The sequence below is a fragment of the Myotis nattereri genome (genome assembly GCF_964212035.1).
Source record: "Myotis nattereri genome assembly, chromosome: 5".
NCBI lineage: Eukaryota > Metazoa > Chordata > Mammalia > Chiroptera > Vespertilionidae > Myotis > Myotis nattereri.
In genome coordinates, this window is record NC_138080.1 from 18,115,714 (window position 1) to 18,136,381 (window position 20,668).

The following is a 20,668-nucleotide window of genomic DNA, read 5'->3' on the forward strand; positions in this document are numbered from 1 at the left end:
TTGCGCTCAGAACTGTGTAGTAGCGGGACCCCTTCAGGGCCACACAGACACTCGCTCTGGGCAGAGCACACCTAACTGCAGGTGGAGTCTGAACTCCGCATTGCACAGACACTAAGTGTAGGGATAGGGGTTAGAAATGACACTTAGAACAAAGCTAACACACAACTGACAAAGTGGCACATCTCCAGAGAGCTGTGTGGCTGAGAGCTTTTCAGCCTACAGGACAGGGATGGGGCACAGGGGCACTGATCTGTTTTCCACAAGTTGAAAAGGTCATGTTTTTAAAAGTGACATTTGTTGTAGTAGCCATAGTATTTTTCATGAAGCATCACTGTAACAGTCCCTTTAACTATTTTCTGGTCCTTGAAAAAAGTGTTAAAAATATCAAAGTACCGAGGAAATCAAATTCATATAGAAACAAATCATTTCCTTTCCTCTCCAAACCAATTGTACTATAATCTTACCATGTAAGCATGAATTTGGGTGAAATAAACATTTAAATTTGTCAGCAATCCTCCTCCTCCTCTCTGCCTCCCTGGGGACCATAGCAGCCCCCTCCTAGCGGGTGGGTGGATGGGGATGCAGAGTAGGGCTTCCAGGGCCATCAGGATCCAGCTCCCTTGTCCCAGATGGGGTGGGCATCCCACCCTCTCACTCCAGCAGCAGTGACCCATCCAAACTCTGAGCTAACTGGGGTTGTGTTGTGAGAAGAGGCTGGTGAAGTTCAAATCAAGGAAGTGATGTCAGATGTTAAACAGACTGGACCACAGAGGCAGGACTACCTGCCTTTCCCTGAATAGCTTTCTTTGTGGGGATATATAAACCCAAAGCTCAGAGGCCAAAGGGTGAAGCCAATACATATCATGAACATTGTCTTTATTTTTTTTTTTTCTTTTCATGGACATTTTCAATTTCCAGACCCCCTGGAGCCTATCAGCCCAGGGTGTGAGTGAGGTCCCGGCTCCCTTGCAAAACAGCAAGGTCCTGTTGGTATTTCTGGAGGGAGCCTGGCTACCGTGGCTGGGTGTGTGGATGCAGCTCGGACAGTTGTCCACGTGGCATCTGCTGAACCTGCCTGGAGTTGCGCCATGTGCTCTCTCCTGGGCTTCCCCATGGACCCGCCCACCATTTGCCAGGCCTTGGCCAGGGTGTTCCAGGTGATGCTGAGCAGCTACAGAGAGAGTACCCCTGACAGGGGACAGGTGGGAGGGAGCACAGAATGTTCTCTGACTATTCAGGAAATAGGCTGGACGACATCCAGGTAGGAGGTATGACTGGGGCTAAGGGAGGGGTGTCAGAAATGGCCACGAATGGGCAGGGTAACCAGCAGATTTCTGAGGACTGGAGTTTGTATGTGTCAAAGACGAATAATGATCCCCGTCCCAGCCATTTGATGCTCAGCTAGCTGCTCTGGCCTCTGAGAGGCCCACTCCTGTCCTCCTCCCAGTCCCATGGCCACCTCCTGTCATCCACTTCCCAAGTCTGTCCTGCAGATACCAAAGACTTCTCTAAACAGTGTCCCTTTGTGCTGACCAGTCCTGCCAGAAAGAACCTGTTTGGAATTACTAGAGGTTCCCAAAACTCTACGACCACAGCAGCTATTCCTTGTTCACCAACATCTGGTATTTTGTGGAAACTTCTCTGGCAAGTACTGGTTAATTGGAAGAGGTCCTGTCTCCTCAGCAGCATTCCAGGGCACTGTCCTGCTGCCCCCACCTGAGCCCAACTGCTTGGCCACAATAGGCAGGTTTCTTGGCATGTGGGCCTATCCTGTCTGGTTCCTTCTCACCATCCTCTTGCATCTCCTGCCTCAGGACCTTCCCTGAATGTCACCCTGATGGCTTCTGCCCGAGTTCCTCACATACGTCCCCCACGTGTATGAGCGATGGGGGTCCAGACTTAGTCATGCTTCTGTCAGCAGACCTGGCTGGCAACAGGCTCTGCGATGTTGTCTGCGAGGCCTGCTTGGAGACATGAGGTGGCCACTAGGAATCTTCTTACCAAAACATCTTCTCAGGTGCTGGGTTCCTGAAACTACATGGACAATGGGAGTGAGATGACTTTGGAGGCTGTCTATGGGCAAGTCACTCACTTCCATGTGTTGGTGAGGTTCCCAGGTCCCTAGCTGGCCAGGGCCAAGGTGACTTCTTGTGTCAAGGATCACTTCTTATAACAGCAGCCATCTCAGGACCAGCCTGCCGGTTCCACTATGGGCTTATGGCAATGTTCTGGTTGACTGAGCTCAGGACACACTTTCAGCATAGGGGTTGTGAGGCTTACAGGAAGGAAATGACATCCAGCCGACAGCCAGAGCCTACCCCAAGTGAAGAAGTTGCCTAAGCCAGGTTGGCAGGGTCGGGGCAGAGGCAGCCAGATCTCAATGGTGGGGATGGCAGGGTTACTGTGCTGGGGTGAGTCACCCACACATCCACTGGCCAGCAGTTTGGCCCCAGGACCATGGCCCAAAGGAGTCCTCAGATGTGCCCCCGGGAGCAAGCAGTTTAGGCCACCTGGGCACCACCTCAGAGTGCAGGAATGACTGGAGGGCTTCAATGCAGCAGAGGTGGCAGGTCAGCACCATCCCTGCAAGTTACAATCATGGCACAGCCCTGGCTGGATGGCTCAGTTGCTTGGAGAATCCTTCCATGCACCAAAAGGTTGCAGGTTCAATTCCCAGTCAGGACACATATCTAGGTTGCAGGTTTGATCCCTGTCAATCAATGTTTCTCTCTCTCTCTCTCTCTCTCTCTCTCTCTCTCTCTCTCTCTCATCAGTAAACAAAACATATCCTTCGCTGAGGATTGGAAAAAACAAACATGGCACAACCCAAGAGAATCGAAAACACTTGTTTAAACAAAAATGTGCAGCACACCCACAGCAGCACTCCTCACATTTGCCCCAAGAGGGAAGTAGCCAAACACCATTGATAGATGAAAGATGAACAAAATGCCCACCCACACAAGGAACATTACTCAGTCATAAAAAGGAATGAAGCGCTGATTCACTGCAACATGGATAAACCTAGAAAATATGCTAAATGAGGGAAGCCAAACACAAAAGGCCAACTGTTCTATGATCCTATTTATTTTTAAGATATATATTTTTTATTGATATTAGAGAGGGAGAGGAAGAGATGGAAACATCAATGATAGAGAATCATTGATCGGCTTCCTCCTGTATGCCCCCTACAGGGGGTGGAGCTTGTAACCTGGGCATGTGCCCTTGACTGGAATCGAACCTGGGACCCCTCAGTCCACAGGCGGATGTTTTATCCACTGAGCCAAACCAGCTAGGGCTATATGATCCCATTTATATGAAATGCTCAGAACAGGCAAATCCATAAACAGCAGATTAGTGGTTATCAGGAGTGGGAGAAAGAATGGGGAGTGACTGCTTATGGGATCAAGGGTCTCTTTTTCAGGTGATGGAAAAAGTTCTAGAATTAGAAAGAGGTACTGGTTGTACAACATTGTGAATATTTAATACCACTGAATTGTGAACATAAATGGCTAATTTTGTGTCCTTTACATAAAAACACCTGGAAAGAACTCCCCAGGAAAATGGAGGCTGGTCAAGGTGTGTGAAAAAGTCTGTGTTGAGGGCCATGGAAGAACAGACAGTGCTTCAGGAGACCTTGTCTGGGATGTCTCAGGGTTTCCCTCCCCTCAAGGCAGGGCTGGACCAGTGGAACATCATCAGCAGAGGGGAAGATTCAGGTTTCCACCAGGTCCTCCAGTCCAGTATGGGCTCTGCACCCTCACACCTGGTTGGTTAATGTAAGTCCCTAGAGCCCTGCTGGCTGGGTAGGGCAGGCAAAAGCTTGTCCGGTGGTGCAGGATTAGGGCAGAAGGCAGGACAAGGACACAGTGAGTGATAGCTACTGCAAGTGATTTTACTTTGAATACAAAGAAAAAGAAATCCACAAACAAGAAGCTATATTGTATAGTTATGTCTTTTAAACAATGTTTTGCATTTATAGATTTGTTTTCCTGATTAAAAGCACCAGTGAAGTTACAGGCTGCTAAAACCATATTACAAACCCGTTAAAAAGGTATTATGCCAAACATACTTATTAAAAACCCTTTAACAAAACAAACAATGCAACCACAAGCATATCCACTGTGCCAGGCAGCCCTTACTCAACTGTGCTCTCAGTCAGTGGGATAGGGAGTACTTACCCCAGGGAGAGGACCCTCACCATGCCTGTGGCCACCTGCAGGAGGCAGCTGTTTTCGAGGGAACCTGGGAGCACCTCCAGGACCAGCACCCCAGACCAGCAAGCCTAGGGCCACTTCTATTAACAGGAGGAGGTGGGGAGAGCACATGAGGGTCTGACCAATTTTTAGCAATTGACCTGCCAACGAAATCCTGCTATTACTGTGTGCCCAAGAGTTTGGAATTTTTATCTGTTATTTTTTCAAACATTTAGCTATATGACACTTATGCAACATCTCTCTGGTGGCTCACTTGCTACCTGTCTTAAATTCTTATGATTGAGAAACTGTGAGACACTCAATGTGGACTCACAGAAAGGTATGTATGACAGCTTGATGTTATTGGTAGATGCTGCATTAAAGGGAGGTTCAAAACCATACACACGGTTTGGCTCCCATAAAGCTAAGTGGAATATTAAATGTTGAGTACTGAATTTTTCATTGTAAACTTAAGAACTTATCCTTAACTTTACACACACATATAGATAACAGAGTGGTCACTAAAAGCACTTTAACATCGGAACAGACATTAAGTTTTGAGGTTCTTATTTAAATTGTTCTACATACAAAATGCCCTAGAAGCAAAGAAAGGCTTAAATAAATACACAGAGACAAACATGTGCAACAATTGAACTAATGTGGATACAGAGAAGTTAGACAGTGTGGGATCCAGGCTGGTAGGCGCAGCTTATGGCGAGATGGGGGCTCCATCCCTTGAGTGGAGGGGAAGGCCCCTGATGGAGGAGGAAGACAGAATGGGGACAGCTTATGACTGGGCATACACCCTCCTCCACAGGCCTCACACACTCAGGGGTGTCAGCAGAGGGAGCAGCCCTGAACACCCAGGTTCTCCTGGGCAACACAGGGATGGTAGGTCCTCTTGGGACAAGCCCTGGAAAGCCTGCCCCTCTAACTGGTGACTCACTTGCATGCCTGTCACTGGCCCCCAAGTGGGCAGCAGGGCCCTGTCACAGGCCTGGTGAGGGCAGTGGCCCAGTGCAGGGTGATCTGCTAAGAGTCCTGCTTGTGGCTAAGGCACACCCAGGCTCAGGGCCCAAGTAGCTACCTGAGTAATCCCATATCCTAACGTTCCTTCCATCACAGACAGAGGCTTCGAGAAGCAGCCTTCACAGTGCAAGGGTAATGAGACACAAACCAACAAGCCACCCTGACCAGCAAGACCACTCACCACCCCTCAGTGGGGAGCTGCCCCCAGGTGCCAGAAGTTGGAGGGGGAGGCTGCCTTGATTGCCCCCAATCCCACCATCATCACTGGGGCACCTCCTAGAGTATCCAAGAGGAGCACAGAATCAAGCACACTGTCTGAGCCTGGCAGAACTTCCTGGGGGGGGGGGAGGGGGGGGGTCCAGCTTGGGAAGAGGTTTCAATGCTGTGCCGAGACCCACGGTAGGTAGTCCTCCCTCCCAAGGGCCAGGTTGGCTGGGCTCCAGACATCTGCAAATATCCTCTGCAGACGAGGCCACAGAGCTGCCTTCGTTCAGCACCCTGAGTTGGACTGAGGAGGGTCCTCTCCCCTTTCCCCTGCTTCCTACCCCACAATACAGACACTGATGGGGGAAGGCAACTGGTGCAAACACAGGAGTCTCAGCTCCAGCTCCAGCTCTGAGAATCAACACACATGCATGTGCACACACGCACACACACACACACAACCTGTATCTACTGCACATGCACACACACACTTGTCTACAGTATGCACACACGCACACCCATGTTTACAGTATGTGCACCCCCATGGCCAGACAGTGATCCAGTCAAGGTACAGATGTTTGGAAGGCGAGTTCATGGGTCCCCTGACCAGAGGCACTAGTTGTCAGAAGGATGGACGCTGGAGAGAAAGGCAAGCTGGGAAAAGTGTTGTAGCAGGACATGCATTTTTGTCCCTGATGTGCATCCTCACTTCTTCCTTTCAATTTTTGGCCAGAAATTGGCATCTTGCCTCTAAGCTCTGGAAGCTGCTGTGAGAGCAGAGGAAACACTCCAGCCTGGCACAGAAGTTCAGGCAATGGAAGTCACGTGGCAATGCCCCAGTGGTGCTGCCCATCCTGGCACTCCCCATCCAGATACAGTCCCAGGAAAGTGTAACTTGTAGTAGGACTGGCAGTTCAAGTCCACTTGAAAGGATGGCTCTGAAAAATTGGCTCCAACGTTCCACCTGCAAGCCTCAGCACCGGGGTCCTGATTCACAGCGGTAAAGCTGGCCAGCCCTTCCTGGGAGGGTGGGAATTGGCCCTGCACACTCCCCGGGGACTTGGAAGCTCTGGGAAAGAAGCCTGGGGACACCATGCCAGCACGCCTCAGAGGAAAGCGCGAGTGCTGTCTGTGTGGAAGTCAGGGACACACTAGGCCCCATGGAGGCCTTGAGAAGCTGGGTGGTCCCCTCCAGGGGTCTCAAAGGAGGCTGGCCAGGCTGGTGTTGGGTCCATTCTGAGCTTGGAACTGCACAGGCGGCGGGCCATCTGTCCACTGCAGGAAGAGAGAACACACAAGTGAAGTCCTTCTGAATCACCTGCGTGGGTGACTAGTACCATTTCCCACATCCAAGGGGCTCCTGAGACGAGGCTCAGTTAGGAATTGCTGGAGATGGCAGCCAAGCATATACTTCCTCTTCAGGAAGTGTGCCCCACACCCTGAAGGGCTGCACGTAAGGTAAGCCAGCCCCGAGGAGCCAACCACCACCCCCATTCTGTCTTCCCACACCTCGTGCCTATACCGTGATAAGGTTATGCTCGGGGAGGCTGCAGGCCTCGATGTGGTCCTGGAGCAGCTGCTGAGAGAAGTTCTGGTGCATTTGGGCGGCTTCGTGGGCATCCATGGCATTTCCACAGGCCTTGTTCAGGTCTGAGGGTAAGACACACATGGGTGAGCCTGCCACCAACCCCATGGCCCTCCCCTTGGGTATAGGTGGAGCCCTAAGGGCAAACCCAGGCTCCAGCTCTGGCTGGTAGTGCTAAGTGGTTAGAGCGCCGGTCCACACACCAAAGGGTCACAGGTTTGATTCCCGGTCAAGGGAGCATACCTGGGTTGCAGGTTCATTCCCTGGCCCTGGCTGGAGCACGTGCGGGAGGCAAAAAAACAACACCCCGGCTCCACCATTGGGTTCCTGTGCACCTGGCAAATCACCGGCCTTGAGCCCTGTCTTGGGGTCAGTTAAATCCACCTGCCAGCAGCCCTCGCAATGCCCTCCTGAGTTTCTGTGCCATGTCCTTAACATGGGTGATCAGCGGGGCTCACGCAGAGGCTGGTTGGGCAACGAAGGTCCCTCTGCAAACAGGAGTTAGCTAGAGCAGGGCACCCAACACCCACTTCTGAGGCAGGAGAACTGAACAAGCCCACAAAATCCACTGCCTCCTCCTCAGGGCTAGGGCAAGTCTCTGTAAATAGGGCAGCAGCCACGTGCTGAGCCCCCGCCCTGCACCCAGAGCATCCAAGCCAGTCCTGCCAATGGGACAAGGATAAGCACAAGGGCTCACAGTCCGAGTCTTCACCCAGATGCCAAGAATCAGCCTCACAGGCCCTACTTTGAGCTGATGCCATGACTGAGTCCAGTGACCACTGCCTTCAAATGGCCTCCTGAGAACCTGGGAATGCTAGAACTGGGGCTGTGGCATGTAGAGGCCAGTCTGAGCAAAGGCTAAGAAGGGCTTACTCAGCATCTCTGATCTCTGGGAAGGGCCAGCTGCCATACTCACCTCTCAGCAGGGCTGACGACCACAACTGAACTGACATGTCCGGGATCTTGCTGGCCAGCTGCATGGCGGGCACCACCATGTTGTTACTCTCCTGTGGACCAAGAGCAGCCAGGGAGTGGGGGAGGCGCAGGGACAGCTCAGGCCCACCTGTCAAACCTAGCCCAGGCTATGCCCTCCTCCCGCTGCCTGGCACACTCCTACTTCTACTTCAGAGCCCAAGATCATTCAAAACATGAACCAGAGATGCAGCTAAAGAGCTGCCTTGCCCACCTTTCCCTGCTCAAGGTGGCTTCTGGAGATTTATAAATAGATGAGCCAGGAAGGTTTGGTTCTAAACCTGGATCTGCAGTTTGAGGCTGTGACCTTCATCTCCCCATCTGGACATGAGGTCATTAAAGCTACCACACTGAGACACAGGCACACAGCCTGTACTCAGTGGGGCTTCATGCTTCCCCTAGACCAGGGGTGGGAAAACTTTTTGACTCGAGGGCCACAGTGGGTTCTTAAACTGGACTCAGAAGAAGGAGCTGCGGCCGTGTTTCCCGACGTTGCCATGTTAACACTGCTGCTGGTGAAGGAGCGGAGGGGAGAGCAAGAGAACCCTCCGCTCTTTCGGCTCCGCGGGCCGGATAGAACAGCCGAACGGGCCAGATCCAGCTCGCAGGCCGTAGTTTGCCCACGGCTGCCCTAGACACACACACAGGTCACTGTCCTCACTGTGCTTAGAGGCTGAGGGGCAGGGTGACAGAATGTTAAAGAAGAAGCAGAGCTGCACTCAGAAGGAAGAACCCAGAGGTCATCCTTTTTCTTTGGGGGCGTTAACATCCCCAGCCATGGCCATCAGTACCTGAGCAGCAGGGCCAGTTAGCCTTGGCAAACACTTGTCACACAGTTGTGGGGAGGGGGACCAGCCAGGCTCATTTAAAAAGCTAATTTTTGCCCTAGCTGATTTGGCTCAGTGGATAGAGCGTTGGCCTGTGGACTGAAAGGTCCCGGGTTCAATTCCAGTCAAGGGCACATGCCTGGATTGTGGGCTCGATTCCCAGTAGGGGGCATGCAGGAGGCAGCTGATCAATGATTTTCTCTCATCATTGATGTTTCTCTTTCTCCCTATCCCTTCCTCTCTGGAATAAAATAAAATAAAATAAATAAAAATAAAATAAAAAGTAAAAATTAAAAAGCTAGTTTTTAGGGAGCTCCGGGGTTGGTCAGATGAAACTTTAAAGGTCAAGACACCTGACCTGTGTCACCTGTCTTGTGAAAACAGCTCAAGTGAGGTTGGCTAAATTATGGAGTAGATGCTGCTTCAAAAATCTTGCTGCTGTTAAAAAAGCTCTAATACAGTGGTGTAGGGAAAGACTAGCTGTAAAACTATAAAACATCCTGAGAAACAAAACCTATGGGTGGGCAGGGGCGAGCAATGAAAAAAGCCAGAAGACAGAGGTCAGGCTATGATTTCCAACTTTGCTTCTCAGAGCTTCTACGACAAACATGTCATATTTTGTAACATGGACAAATGCTTTTGTTAAAAAATTAAAGGTCTGTGAGGTCAATGGGTGAGAGCAGGCGAAGATGCACAACTGATGGGGAGACCGGGAGTGCCAATCCCACCAGAACCAGCCCCAGGGGCCACTCTAGGTGAGAGTGGAAACAGGAGACCTGAGGACACCATGTGTGCTGGCAGAAACAGAACCCAAGGGATTCTGACTATGAGGACACTCTCCATCCCAGGTATTAACACACACAAACGGGAACCTGCCTCAGCCCTCCCAGCTCCAGGAAGCCCCAACCAAGCACTGGGTCTGTCTGCCCCATAGGCCTACCCTCCAGGGACCCAAAGTTCCCCGGGCCTGCCCCCCAGGCTGTGTGAGCCAGAGTACCTCCGCCCTTGCCAAGCCTCATGAAGCAAAGAGGGCTGGGGGAAGGGTGTCACTGAGACAAGATAATCGAGGGGCACAGGATGCAGAGCACTGCTTGATGGTGACCCCCCAAGTACCATGCTGGCCCTGTCCCTCAGCCTGGCCTGGGCACTCACCCTGTGGTTCCCCAACACGTAGAAAATGTGGCCCAAAAGCACCAGAGAGCAGGCTGTGAGCCGGTTCAAGTCCTCTGCATTGGACATCTTCAGAGTTTCTCGCAGAAATCGCCTACATGAGGGGAACAGACTGAGGCCCCACTGAAATGGCTCTGGGGGAGAAAGAGGCAGCAGCAGCCTCTCAGCCCTGAGCAGAACCCGCCTGGCTGGGGCACAGAGGGGCTGAGCATAAGCTGTCAGGGAGAAGACCACCTAGAGGGCCAGCCCAGGCTGCCCGCCCTCAATAGCACTCACTTGGCCTCATTGTAGCGTCCCTGGAAGAAGGAGAAGAGCCCACGCACGTAGAAAGCCGCTGCTCGAAGGCAGTGAGAGCTGCGGGGGGGAGAGTGAAGTGTCATAATTTGGTGGGGTTTTTGTAAATATAGCAGGCTTACAAAAGGGGAGTGGGTGATGGTGGTAGAAGTGATGGTGCAAGGTATTGGTAGTAACAGGGCAGTCAGGGGCCCCATAGGTGGTGGCACTACCCCAGAGAGCAGAAAATACATAAGACAGGCAATGGTAAAGTAGGGCCTCAGTGTGGGGCCATGTACCTGACAGGGAAGCTGTGGTCTGGGTTGATCCTCTCCAACAAGCTGTATAACTGCAAAGGAAATGTCAGTTGGGATCACTCTGCATTTCTAAATGTGAGAGAGTTTGGCCCCAACTATGCTAGTAAATTGATCAGGGCTGCCTGCAACTTCCTGATAGCGTTGAGTCCTCATCCTGAATCCCACGCCTGGGCAACCTGCTGGTAGAGGGGCAGGATCTAGAGCAGGTGAAGTAACTAAAAGACACTGTATGGGTTGCTCACTTCCTCACACCCCCATGGGAATCAGCCTCCAGTGTGAAGGGTCTGGTGCAGGGTCCTTGCACCCTCAGCCTACCCTGCCCTATGCCAGGTGAGGGGGTCACAGTGCATGGTCCAAGAGGTCTCACTGTGATTCTACAACAGAAAGCTCAGCAAAGAAGAAACTAAATGTGTTCTGGGAGATTTAACAAAGCTTGGCTTGTTTTTAGCAGGGAGAAGTGTTACTTAGCCAAGGATTGTTTCTCCCCCAGATGTGGCCTCCCTCAGCCACACTACACTCTAAGGATAGATACGCTGGGGCTGCTGAGATGGCTGGTGCCCAGGACACCTCCCACCCTAGCCCCTGAGTAAGAGTTGAAAGAAAGGATACCAAACATGAAGCATGTCACCTACTACCTCTTGGTGTCTATTTCCTTCCCGTATATACACACTCGCCAGGTTGGTTACAATGAAGGCCCATAGCTCCTGGTGGTTGGTGAGCTGAAATGGGGACACAAGGCATTAAAAGTTGGCTACTTATGGCATGGGAGCTACCCAAACACTTCCTGGTGGCTACTGTGGAACCTCCCATTCTCTTCAATTCAGACACCCTTCTGCGCCCGCGCCCCCCCCCCCCCCACACACACACCTGCCTCCTAAACCCAAGAACAGTACAGCTGTTAGTTCTCTTGGTTATAAAACCATCATCTGTGTTATGAGAAATGTAGGAAACCAACTGCACTGATCCTGTCCTCAGAACACACTACATTTTGGTCCATTTTCTGCTTGTTTCTCAGGACTGAGACCCAGGCAGCCACTGCCTCCAAACCATGGTGACCCTCAGACACTGTGAGCACAGATACAACAGAGGTACATGTTGGTCCTGGAAAGGCCCCCACCAGGAAAGAGGCCAGAGATGCTACTAATGGCCAGTGGTGGATAGACCACTGTCCCCAGTTCTTGGGAACCGAGAATGGCCAAGACAGGGATCGATATGAGAGGCCCAAGTATCACCCAGGCCCTGATCCCCAGTGGGGTTGAGCAAGCACAGTGTGCAAAAGGTTGAGGGTGCAGGGGAAGTGCAAATCCCACCTGCAGGAAGTGCTCTGGTTAGGTCGTTGTAGGACCACACAAAGAGCTCTGTTTTCGGTCAAAGGGGTTGGGTCTGAGTTCTGATTGCACCACTTCCCTGCCATTCCCTCTTGGCTAATGGGGGATTCCATGGGACACACAGTCAGAGCAGCAGCAGCAGTGAGGATGTGCTTGTCTGGTCCTGGAGCAAGGTGGGCAGAGCTAAGACCTGCCACTGGGCTGTTGACTCCACGATGATGTGGCACTAGCCCTAGTGAAGCTTCCAACCAGGCAGCAGCAGGTGGCCTCTGCGGCTGTTGTCCTCATCACAGCCCATACCCGACTCCTTACTAAGAAGCACCGCCTGCCCCATGCAGAGAGGGCCAGCACCTTACCCGCAGGGCTGTGGTGAACTGGGCTTCTGCGTTGTCCATGCAGTTCACGGAGACACAGTACAGGCCCTGCAGGAAGAAGGAGGCACTGAGGACTTGAGGCCTTGCCACTTGCCCAGGGCCGTATGGCTACACATAGACGAGCCTGACCAGGGACTTATGAGCCAGGTACACCTGAGCTTTTGCCCTGGTGAGGGGGCAGAAAGAGACAGCATGCTGGGTTACTCCCTTCTCCTGGGACCTAAGTCAACTTGGACTTAAGGTGTCTGATAGAATGAAGTCCACTGGGGTGATTGTCATGGGGTTACTCCCTGGAATGGGGCTGGGGCAGGCAGTCCTGCATACTCACCAGCAGCGTGTGCAGCTGTGCAGCATGATTGGAGAAGAGCCGGGGTGACTGTTGGCACAACTGGCAGACCTGTGAGATCTGCCGAGAGAACATGCCCAACGTCACAGGACCTGTAACCTGGGACCCAGTGCGCACACCCTGCCTGCCCTCACCTGGGGTATAAAGTTCTGGTGGGTGTGTCCACTGTGGGGCAAAGGGCAGCCCTAACCTCCTTGAAGACAGTGATCCGTCTGTGACCTGCCTTCTCCCCCATTTCCAACCTGTCTCGGTTGTCAGCACCTTTGCCCTGCTCAAGGGCCTGTGCCCTCTCAAGAAGTTGGTAAGTAGGAGTTACATGCAGCAAGGAGAGCTCCATCTTCCTTGGGCACTTCTAGAAATTGCCCAGCTTTTAGGGAAAGGGCCACTGATTTCTGTACCAGATGTCTGATCAATTGTGCCCATGTAGGGTCACCATCTGCCAAGTTATAGTGAACTGACACAGACAAATGCCCTGCTGATGTGCACGGGCAAATGTACCTTCTCCTGTGGTAACTTCTGGAATTCGGCAACTCCAACCACCTTCCCCGCCCTCCCATCCCCAGCAGCCTCACCTCCTGTAGTGCGGTGGCCTTATGTCCTGTGACAAGCCTGCACATGATGATGTGCTCAAGCAGGATCACTTGGAAGGAGGATAGGATGGGGCTGCAGTCGAGCACTGGAGGTGAGAAGGGGATGAACACTCAGGATGCAGCTAGAGAAGCTGAGAAAATGCTGACCCCTGCTCCAACCTCCCACCATACTGACCCGTTGGCTACCAGGTCTGAGCCTACTTGTTCTGCTGGGTACCACGCCAACACCTAGCCCAGTGATGGCGAAACTATAACACGTGTGTCAGAGGTGACACACGAACTCATTTTTTTGGTTGATTTTTCTTTGTTAAATGGCATTTAAATATATAAAATAAATATCAAAAATATAAGTCTGTTTTACTATGGTTGCAAATATCAAAAAATTTCTGTATGTGACACGGCACCAGAGTTAAGTTAGGGTTTTTCAAAATGCTGACACGCCGAGCTCAAAAGGTTCACCAGCACTGACCTAGCCTGTCACTTTATTCATGCCCACTGCACCCTAGAGTGCTGGGTTTACCGACCTGTTCAGGTGGGGAAGGAGATGGGCTCATAGCAGTTTCTGGTGACTAGAGTTTTCTAAGAGTAAGAAATCCCTGGAGGGACTTGTTTTCCACTCTGACCCACCACAACCCAGTTGGGTGCTCAAGAACACTCCAGACACAGTGGGTTGACGCTGCCCAGAAGAATGATACAGTGTGACCACCTCAGGCAGCAGCGGAGAGACCTGATTCCTGGCTGCCCCAAGTGGCTGTCCTCACGTTGGAACTAGACAGCGGAGACCTTCCCCAACTTGGCCAGAGGGAATGAACTATGATCCCTGAGGGCTTTGTATCTTTGGCTAACGGCTTCTCCTCCAGCAGCGCTGACAAAGGGTACAGAGACTGGGTGAGCAGGTTAAATGGGGACACTGAGTCAGAGCTCTGGGTTCCTGCTAGTCAAAGGTCCCTGGTCCCACAGGATAGATTAGTCAAGCATCCAGGAAGAACCCACAACCTCTAGGCCATCTGCTGTCAGCAAGAGCCAAATTCAGATCCCAGCCTCAGGCTGAGCACAGTCCATGTCACGACACGGGTAACAGCAGACCCCATCTCAATGGAGCACCGCTGTCTCGGCAGACTCGGGTGGGATCAGCTAACCATCACAGCTGTCTTGTGTAGTGGGGTGGACAGGATGAGATGGCACAAGACCCTTAGCCAAGGATAAAAGGTGAAGCCTAGGCCCGCCTGCTCTGTCCTGACCCGTCACTCTCATCTGCCAATTAGAGTAACAAGACCCATGGGACTCATGGAGACTGCTTGGCACTGCGGTTCTACAGCGTTCTCAGGCCCAGCATGAGGCAGGGGCCAGGCCACAGACCGAGCGGCACAATGGCCATGTGACCCACCCAGCCCAACGTACTCTTGAGCTTCTCCAGCTGCATGAGTGCCTTGTCTGTGTATTTCTGCGCCTTCTCCAGGTAGCCAGCCTGCATGGAGTGCATCACAGTCACCTGGTGACAAGACCAGACGGTGGTGGTCAGTAGGGTCCTCTCCTCACCCACCTGGTCCCTGGCCTTGGCCCTGGGGACTCACCAAGTAGACAAGCACACACATGTGCTCCTTGGGCAGCCAGTGGAAGAGGTCAGCGGGGTTGCTGGGCAAAATCTCATCGTCATGCAGAGTGGAGATGGTCTGAATGCACTGTTGCAGCTGCTTCAGGCATGGCTTCACACTCTTCACCTGCAGTGGGTGGGCGGTACTGCACACCTGAGTACCTGTCTGCTCCCAACAGGTGCCAGCTCACCAGTCCCTTCTTCCCAGGAGCTCCCGCCACACCCACCACCTGCAGGAAGCCTGCCCCCAAATGGGCCAGCAGGCTCTCAGGGTGGGGGTCAGGGTCAGAGGGTCATCTGTGGGACTAAGGCTCAGCCACTGCCCAGTGCTGACCAGGAGAGGCCTGTCCGAAGACCCTGCATGAGCTGTTTCCTACTTCCTGCAGTGACCCTGAGAGAACACAATAGGGCTGGGGCAGTAGTAGTCATCCTCGGGGGCAAGAGGTAGCTTCCTGGGCCCAGGAGTCCTACAGGTGCTGTGCCTCATGTGAACTGGCCTCTGGGCACTGGGAAGCCCTGTCCCAAGGCCCCATAGGACATGTCCAGGGCACCCCATGAGTCTGCTCTGTGTTTCTATGTACTGAGTGCAGCACTTGGCCCAGCAGGTAAACGTACGCATAGGTGAGGAATCTGAGACAGTCCCTTACCAATGAAAGACCTGATGTTTTCTGGGGCTCCACCTGCAGCCTCCTAGGATTTGAGGCCAGGCCTGTGGTGAGTCAGTGGGACAGGGTGGGGTGAATAGGTGGGGCCATACTCCCAAAGGGTGAGCATATTCACCCACAGGGGGCACAGCCTCTCCTCAACTACACGGGATTATAGTCAACTCTCAGAAGCAGGTGATTCTGTCATCCCCTACTTGAACCTCACAAAGTTCTCATCAGCTGGGGGGGAGGGGGGGGAATGGGGGGACGGGACGAGACGGGGCGGGGGGGGGGGGGACCAGACACTGCTTTAGTACCCGATGTGTCAGGCACCTTGCCAGAATCCTCAGTTTATCATCATGGAATTGTGTGAGGCCATGACTACTCCCACCACGAGGACAGGCCATTGTCAGAGTACCCTCTGCCCTCAGGGGCACAGGACTCATGCCAGAGCACAACAGGGTATGTGGGGGAGCTAAACCTTGAATGAGATGCACTTTGTGGTGAGGGACATGAGGCAACAACAGAGTGGGTATCTCAGCCCAAGCCCTGCCCATCCCATCGCCCACCTGCTCCCCAGCAGCCCTACTGTGGGAGGCACTACGCACCTGCCCTGCATCCAGGTAGTGTGTCACCTGGAGCACTAGGAAGAAGACACGTAAAGACTCCTTCTGGATAGGATTTCCCTGCCAGTTCTCGACGATCTGTCCACAGAGGGTCAGCAGTGGATGGACTTCCTGCAACTTGCGCTCCATCAGCAGCAGCTGGGAAGGGAGAGGCACAGGTGCTGAGGGCCCTCCCAGTGCACAGGGCCACCATCTGCTTGCCCACCCACTGGGGGACTGCTGGAACCATGCAGGGAAGACAAAAAGCTGGGCTGGAACCCACATCTAGGCTGTTCCTTCCTCAGCACAAATCGCACAACCTGGAACCTGAATTTCACCTCTGAACCCATCTGGTGCATGGGGCCTCACTCTGGTGGCTGCCTGTAGTGTTTAAGTGTCTGGGTGCCCAAAGGGCTGCAACACAGTGAGCAGGAGCCCTGCCTCATGTCCACCACACCTACACCATTCTGCTCAGCCTCAACTTACCATCCCTTTGCTGAGCAGGAACAGCGCCCTAGAAAACAGAGAGGAGAGTCAGTCTGTGAGGCCCAGGTGTCTCCTGGGATGCCTGCCACCCCAACATTCATAGGGACCAACAAGCAAGCTCAGGGGATGGTTAAGCAGATAACAAGGCCCCCCGTGACCCCCAATGAGGCTGGTTTTATTTATCAGAATGCTCTACTTTGTTCTAGTCAATCTTACTTTATGTTTTTGGCCTAATTTAGACACTCATATGGCTCAAAAGCCCAGAAGGATAGACAGATGCTCAGAAATCACAGAGGGCTAAGGTACAAGACAGTGTGCTTGCCACAATCTCACTCTTGCTCACACAACATTGGTAGACAGCATAGGGCAGTGATGGCGAACCTTTTGAGCTCGGCGTGTCAGCATTTTGAAAAACCCTAACTTAACTCTGGTGCCGTGTCACATATAGAAATTTTTTGATATTTGCAACCATAGTAAAACAAAGATTTATATTTTTGATATTTATTTTATATATTTAAATGCCATTTAACAAAAAAAATCAACCAAAAAAAATGAGTTCATGTGTCACCTCTGACACGCATGTCATAGGTTCGCCATCACTGGCATAGGGTATGGGGAGAGTGGGCAGGATTTGGTGTTTGAACCCAAAGCCATGTCTCACTGTGGCCCTTCCATACTTCCCCTTCCTCACCTGTGACCGGCCAAGCCCCCCAATTCTCCTGAGTGTTAAGGAGGTGAACTTGGGGAGCTCCAGACATGTCAGCAGTCTCACTACCCACTGTCTTTACTCACAAGAGTCAGCATGGCTAAATTTCTATTGTTTCTCTTAGACCTTTCAGCATTTTCTAAATATGTGTGCATGGTTGTCAACAAAAATAATAAATTGAGCATGCTAAAAAGTTTAGGAAACAGCCAAAACAACAGGGGAGACAGCTGCTGCCTCAGGAACAGCTGTGGTCATTCAGAGCCCACAGCCCCGTTTATTCACTCTCAGCCTCTGCCCCACCAGCCTTGGCAGAGCCCTAAGTGCTGTGGCCAACACTCCATCCAATGGACGCGTTCTCTGTTTTACAACTGAGGAGACTAAGGTGGGAGGTCACACTCACAAGATGTTTTTACTCCAGGCCACCAAGTTCTTCCCTATTGTTACCTCAAGGTGTGAACTCGTTTAAGTCTATCTGCCAGCTGATCAACTGTTGAAAGAAGGCTTGGAACTTCACATCAAGGTTCCCATGTTGTCACACAGGAAGCACTTGATGTAGGCCCTCCATCAATGGTCAGGGGTTCTGGGCCAGGGGACCTGCAGGCTCTGTGCCCTGGTGGAGGCCACCTAAGTCGTCCATCCACAGCGGCACAGAGCGTGCCTGGGGTACTCATGTGTGTACTCGTGGGAACATCTGCTGTCTAGCGGTCCCTGTACGCTGCAGTGTGTCACCATGGACCCAGTGGCAGTCGCCAACATTAAGGGGGCCAGGAATGTGAGGCCAGAGAGTGTAACAGCTGCCATCTCCGGGCAGGGTGGCTGAGGGATGAGGACAGCCTATGGAAAGCTGTAATGGCTCCACATGGGCCACATGAGCCAGAGCTCAGAGAACAGAGTTTGGGACCATTCTGTCCCAAGAGCTCCATGGGATAAGCTCAGCTCTGTAAGAAAGAACTTTCCAGAACCTCAAAGCACACAACAGAATAAGAGCACTGCTGCCTGGAGTCTGTCAAGTGCACAGAATTTTTCTCTTTGGGGGAAAAAAAGAGAGACTAGAGGCCTTCACAGAGATACACAGTGAAGTTCCTAAGGCCTCTAACCCTGACACCCAACCCTAGGGTAAAAGTCTCCAGATGGTTTAAGCAGTTTCATGCGTAACATGAATCTTTGTCTCCCTTTTTATTTTTTTATTTTATTTTATTTTATTTTATTTATTTATTTTTTTAAAATATATTTTATTGATTTTTTTACAGAGAGGAAGGGAGAGAGACAGAGAGTTAGAAACATCGATGAGAGAGAAACATCTATCAGCTGCCTCCTGCACATCTCCCACTGGGGATATGCCCGCAACCCAGGTACATGCCCTTGACCGGAATCGAACCTGGGACCCTTCAGTCCGCAGGCCGACGCTCTATCCACTGAGCCAAACCGGTCTCGGCTTTATTTTATTTTTTTAATATATTTTATTGATTTTTTACAGAGAGGAAGGGAGAGAGATAGAAAGTTAGAAACATCGATGAGAGAGAAACATCGATCAGCTGCCTCCTGCACATCTCCCACTGGGGATGTGCCCGCAACCCAGGTACATGCCCTTGACTGGAATCGAACCTGGGACCTTTCAGTCCGCAGGCCAACGCTCTATCCACTGAGCCAAACCGGTTTCGGCTCCCTTTTTATTTTAAACTAGAGGCCCAGTGCACAAAATTTGTGCACAGGTAGGGTCCCTAGGTCTGGCAGGAGATCAGGGCCGATAGAGGTCTTCCTTCGTTCCACATCACCCCCTAGTGGTCAGCACACATCATAGCAAGCGATCAAACTCCTAGTCTCCAGGTCGAACTCCCAAGGGGACACTTGGTATATTAGCCTTTTACATATATATAGATTGATTGATTTTAAAGAGGAAGGGAGAGAGAAACATTGATTTGTTGTTCCACTTACTATGCATGCATTTGTTGATTCTTTTTTTTTTTTTTTTTTTTTTTTTTTAAATATTTTATTGATTTTTTACAGAGAGGAAGGGAGAGAGATAGAGAGTCAGGAACATCGATGAGAGAGAAACATCGATCAGCTGCCTCCTGCACATCCCCCACCGGGGATGTGCCCGCAACCCAGGTACATGCCCTTGACCGGAATCGAACCTGGGACCTTTCAGTCCGCAGGCCGACGCTCTATCCACTGAGCCAAACCGGTTTCGGCAGTTGATTCTTATATATGCCCTGATTGATAATCAAACCTGCAACCCTGGCATATTGGGACAACGCTCTAACCAACTGAACTTGGGTCATGGCTATTTTCCTTTTTTATTTATTTTCAATTTTTAAAAAATTGATTTGAGAGAGAAACAATAATGTGAGAAACATCAACTGGCTATCTCCCACACAAACCTCAACCAGGGATCAAACCCACTGGGTATTTGCCCTGATTGGGAATCGAACCTGCCACTTTTCAGTGCTTGGGACAACGCTCCAACCAACTGAGCCACCCTTCTATATACAAACTTCTGCTTACTCAGCTTACTGTGTCTGTTGTTGTGCATCTAAAAGCTCTTGGGCATCCTGAGAGGGACACTGGAGTTACTTACCGTAGGTGCTGACAAGCATGCTAGTTACACCCTCTGCAGGCATCACTTTCATATCTGCACCAAAAAGGGGATTGGCCCAATAAATCGTATAAGCACTTTTTATTTCAAGATACTAGATATGTGTAAATGCCAATTGTGCCGAGAATGCCAGCTGCCCCTCACCCTCACAATCAACTCTCCAACTTCATGAATTAACAGGGTGAATTGATGGAGTAAAAGGCATTCTGTGGTGCTTTAATTTGTACATCTCTTACTATGTGTGCAGATGACTGCTGTTTCATGCTGAAATGCCAGGATCAAATGGCTGAGCTCTTTCCAAGTAAGAGGGGAGGAGTGTGGGGAGAGGGTGCCTACCGTGTGTACTCGGATCCCACCACCCGTGCATATTCAGCTCCCACACCTAGGAGGTCGCAGGCTGACACCAGGTCCTTCTCAAGTGTGTGCAGTTGCTAAAAAGGAGAGAGAATAATAATCCTTGCTTCCGAATCTCTTGCTTTATAATACCCAGTATCTGACCTTAAAGCTTTGTTGGCAAGTTAAAGTAAACCTCCCCACTTGTCAACAAAATTGCCTCAGTGTCAGTTTTGAGTTAAATTAACCAAATACTCTCATCAATGTTAACTGCTTTAGGTACAGAAGTATACTCTGCCTACAGTGTGTACATCATCTAAACTTAATAGTGCATAGAGCCAGCTATTAATATTCACAGGCATAGACCCCCAGGGCTACACGAGCGTATCTCTGTGCTTCAAAGGTCACCTTCAGGGGCCAGTCACTAGGGAGGAGCCAAAGGAACCCCAAACAAGGAAGAACTACTTCAGGGGCAAGTGTCTGCGGGAGTTTAAAC

At 51.4% G+C, this 20,668-nt stretch overlaps 1 protein-coding gene across 1 annotated transcript in view; it reads right to left on the reverse strand.

Annotated features, from left to right (window-relative positions):
• Positions 1 to 3,871: 3,871 nt before the first annotated feature.
• Positions 3,872 to 20,668, reverse strand: part of MAU2 (MAU2 sister chromatid cohesion factor) — a 28,418-nt gene continuing 11,621 nt past the window's right edge. Inside the window, exons 5-19 of the mRNA XM_081092207.1 lie at positions 20,176 to 20,270; positions 16,538 to 16,565; positions 16,055 to 16,210; positions 14,783 to 14,929; positions 14,610 to 14,700; positions 13,191 to 13,294; positions 12,601 to 12,678; positions 12,255 to 12,320; positions 11,203 to 11,289; positions 10,553 to 10,602; positions 10,257 to 10,334; positions 9,963 to 10,074; positions 7,928 to 8,018; positions 6,949 to 7,076; positions 3,872 to 6,701 (exon numbers count right to left, since the gene is read on the reverse strand). Of these exons, the coding sequence (XP_080948333.1) occupies positions 6,627 to 6,701; positions 6,949 to 7,076; positions 7,928 to 8,018; positions 9,963 to 10,074; positions 10,257 to 10,334; positions 10,553 to 10,602; positions 11,203 to 11,289; positions 12,255 to 12,320; positions 12,601 to 12,678; positions 13,191 to 13,294; positions 14,610 to 14,700; positions 14,783 to 14,929; positions 16,055 to 16,210; positions 16,538 to 16,565; positions 20,176 to 20,270 (1,386 nt within the window). The 3' untranslated portion in view covers positions 3,872 to 6,626. The remainder of the gene's footprint in view (positions 6,702 to 6,948; positions 7,077 to 7,927; positions 8,019 to 9,962; positions 10,075 to 10,256; positions 10,335 to 10,552; positions 10,603 to 11,202; positions 11,290 to 12,254; positions 12,321 to 12,600; positions 12,679 to 13,190; positions 13,295 to 14,609; positions 14,701 to 14,782; positions 14,930 to 16,054; positions 16,211 to 16,537; positions 16,566 to 20,175; positions 20,271 to 20,668) is intronic.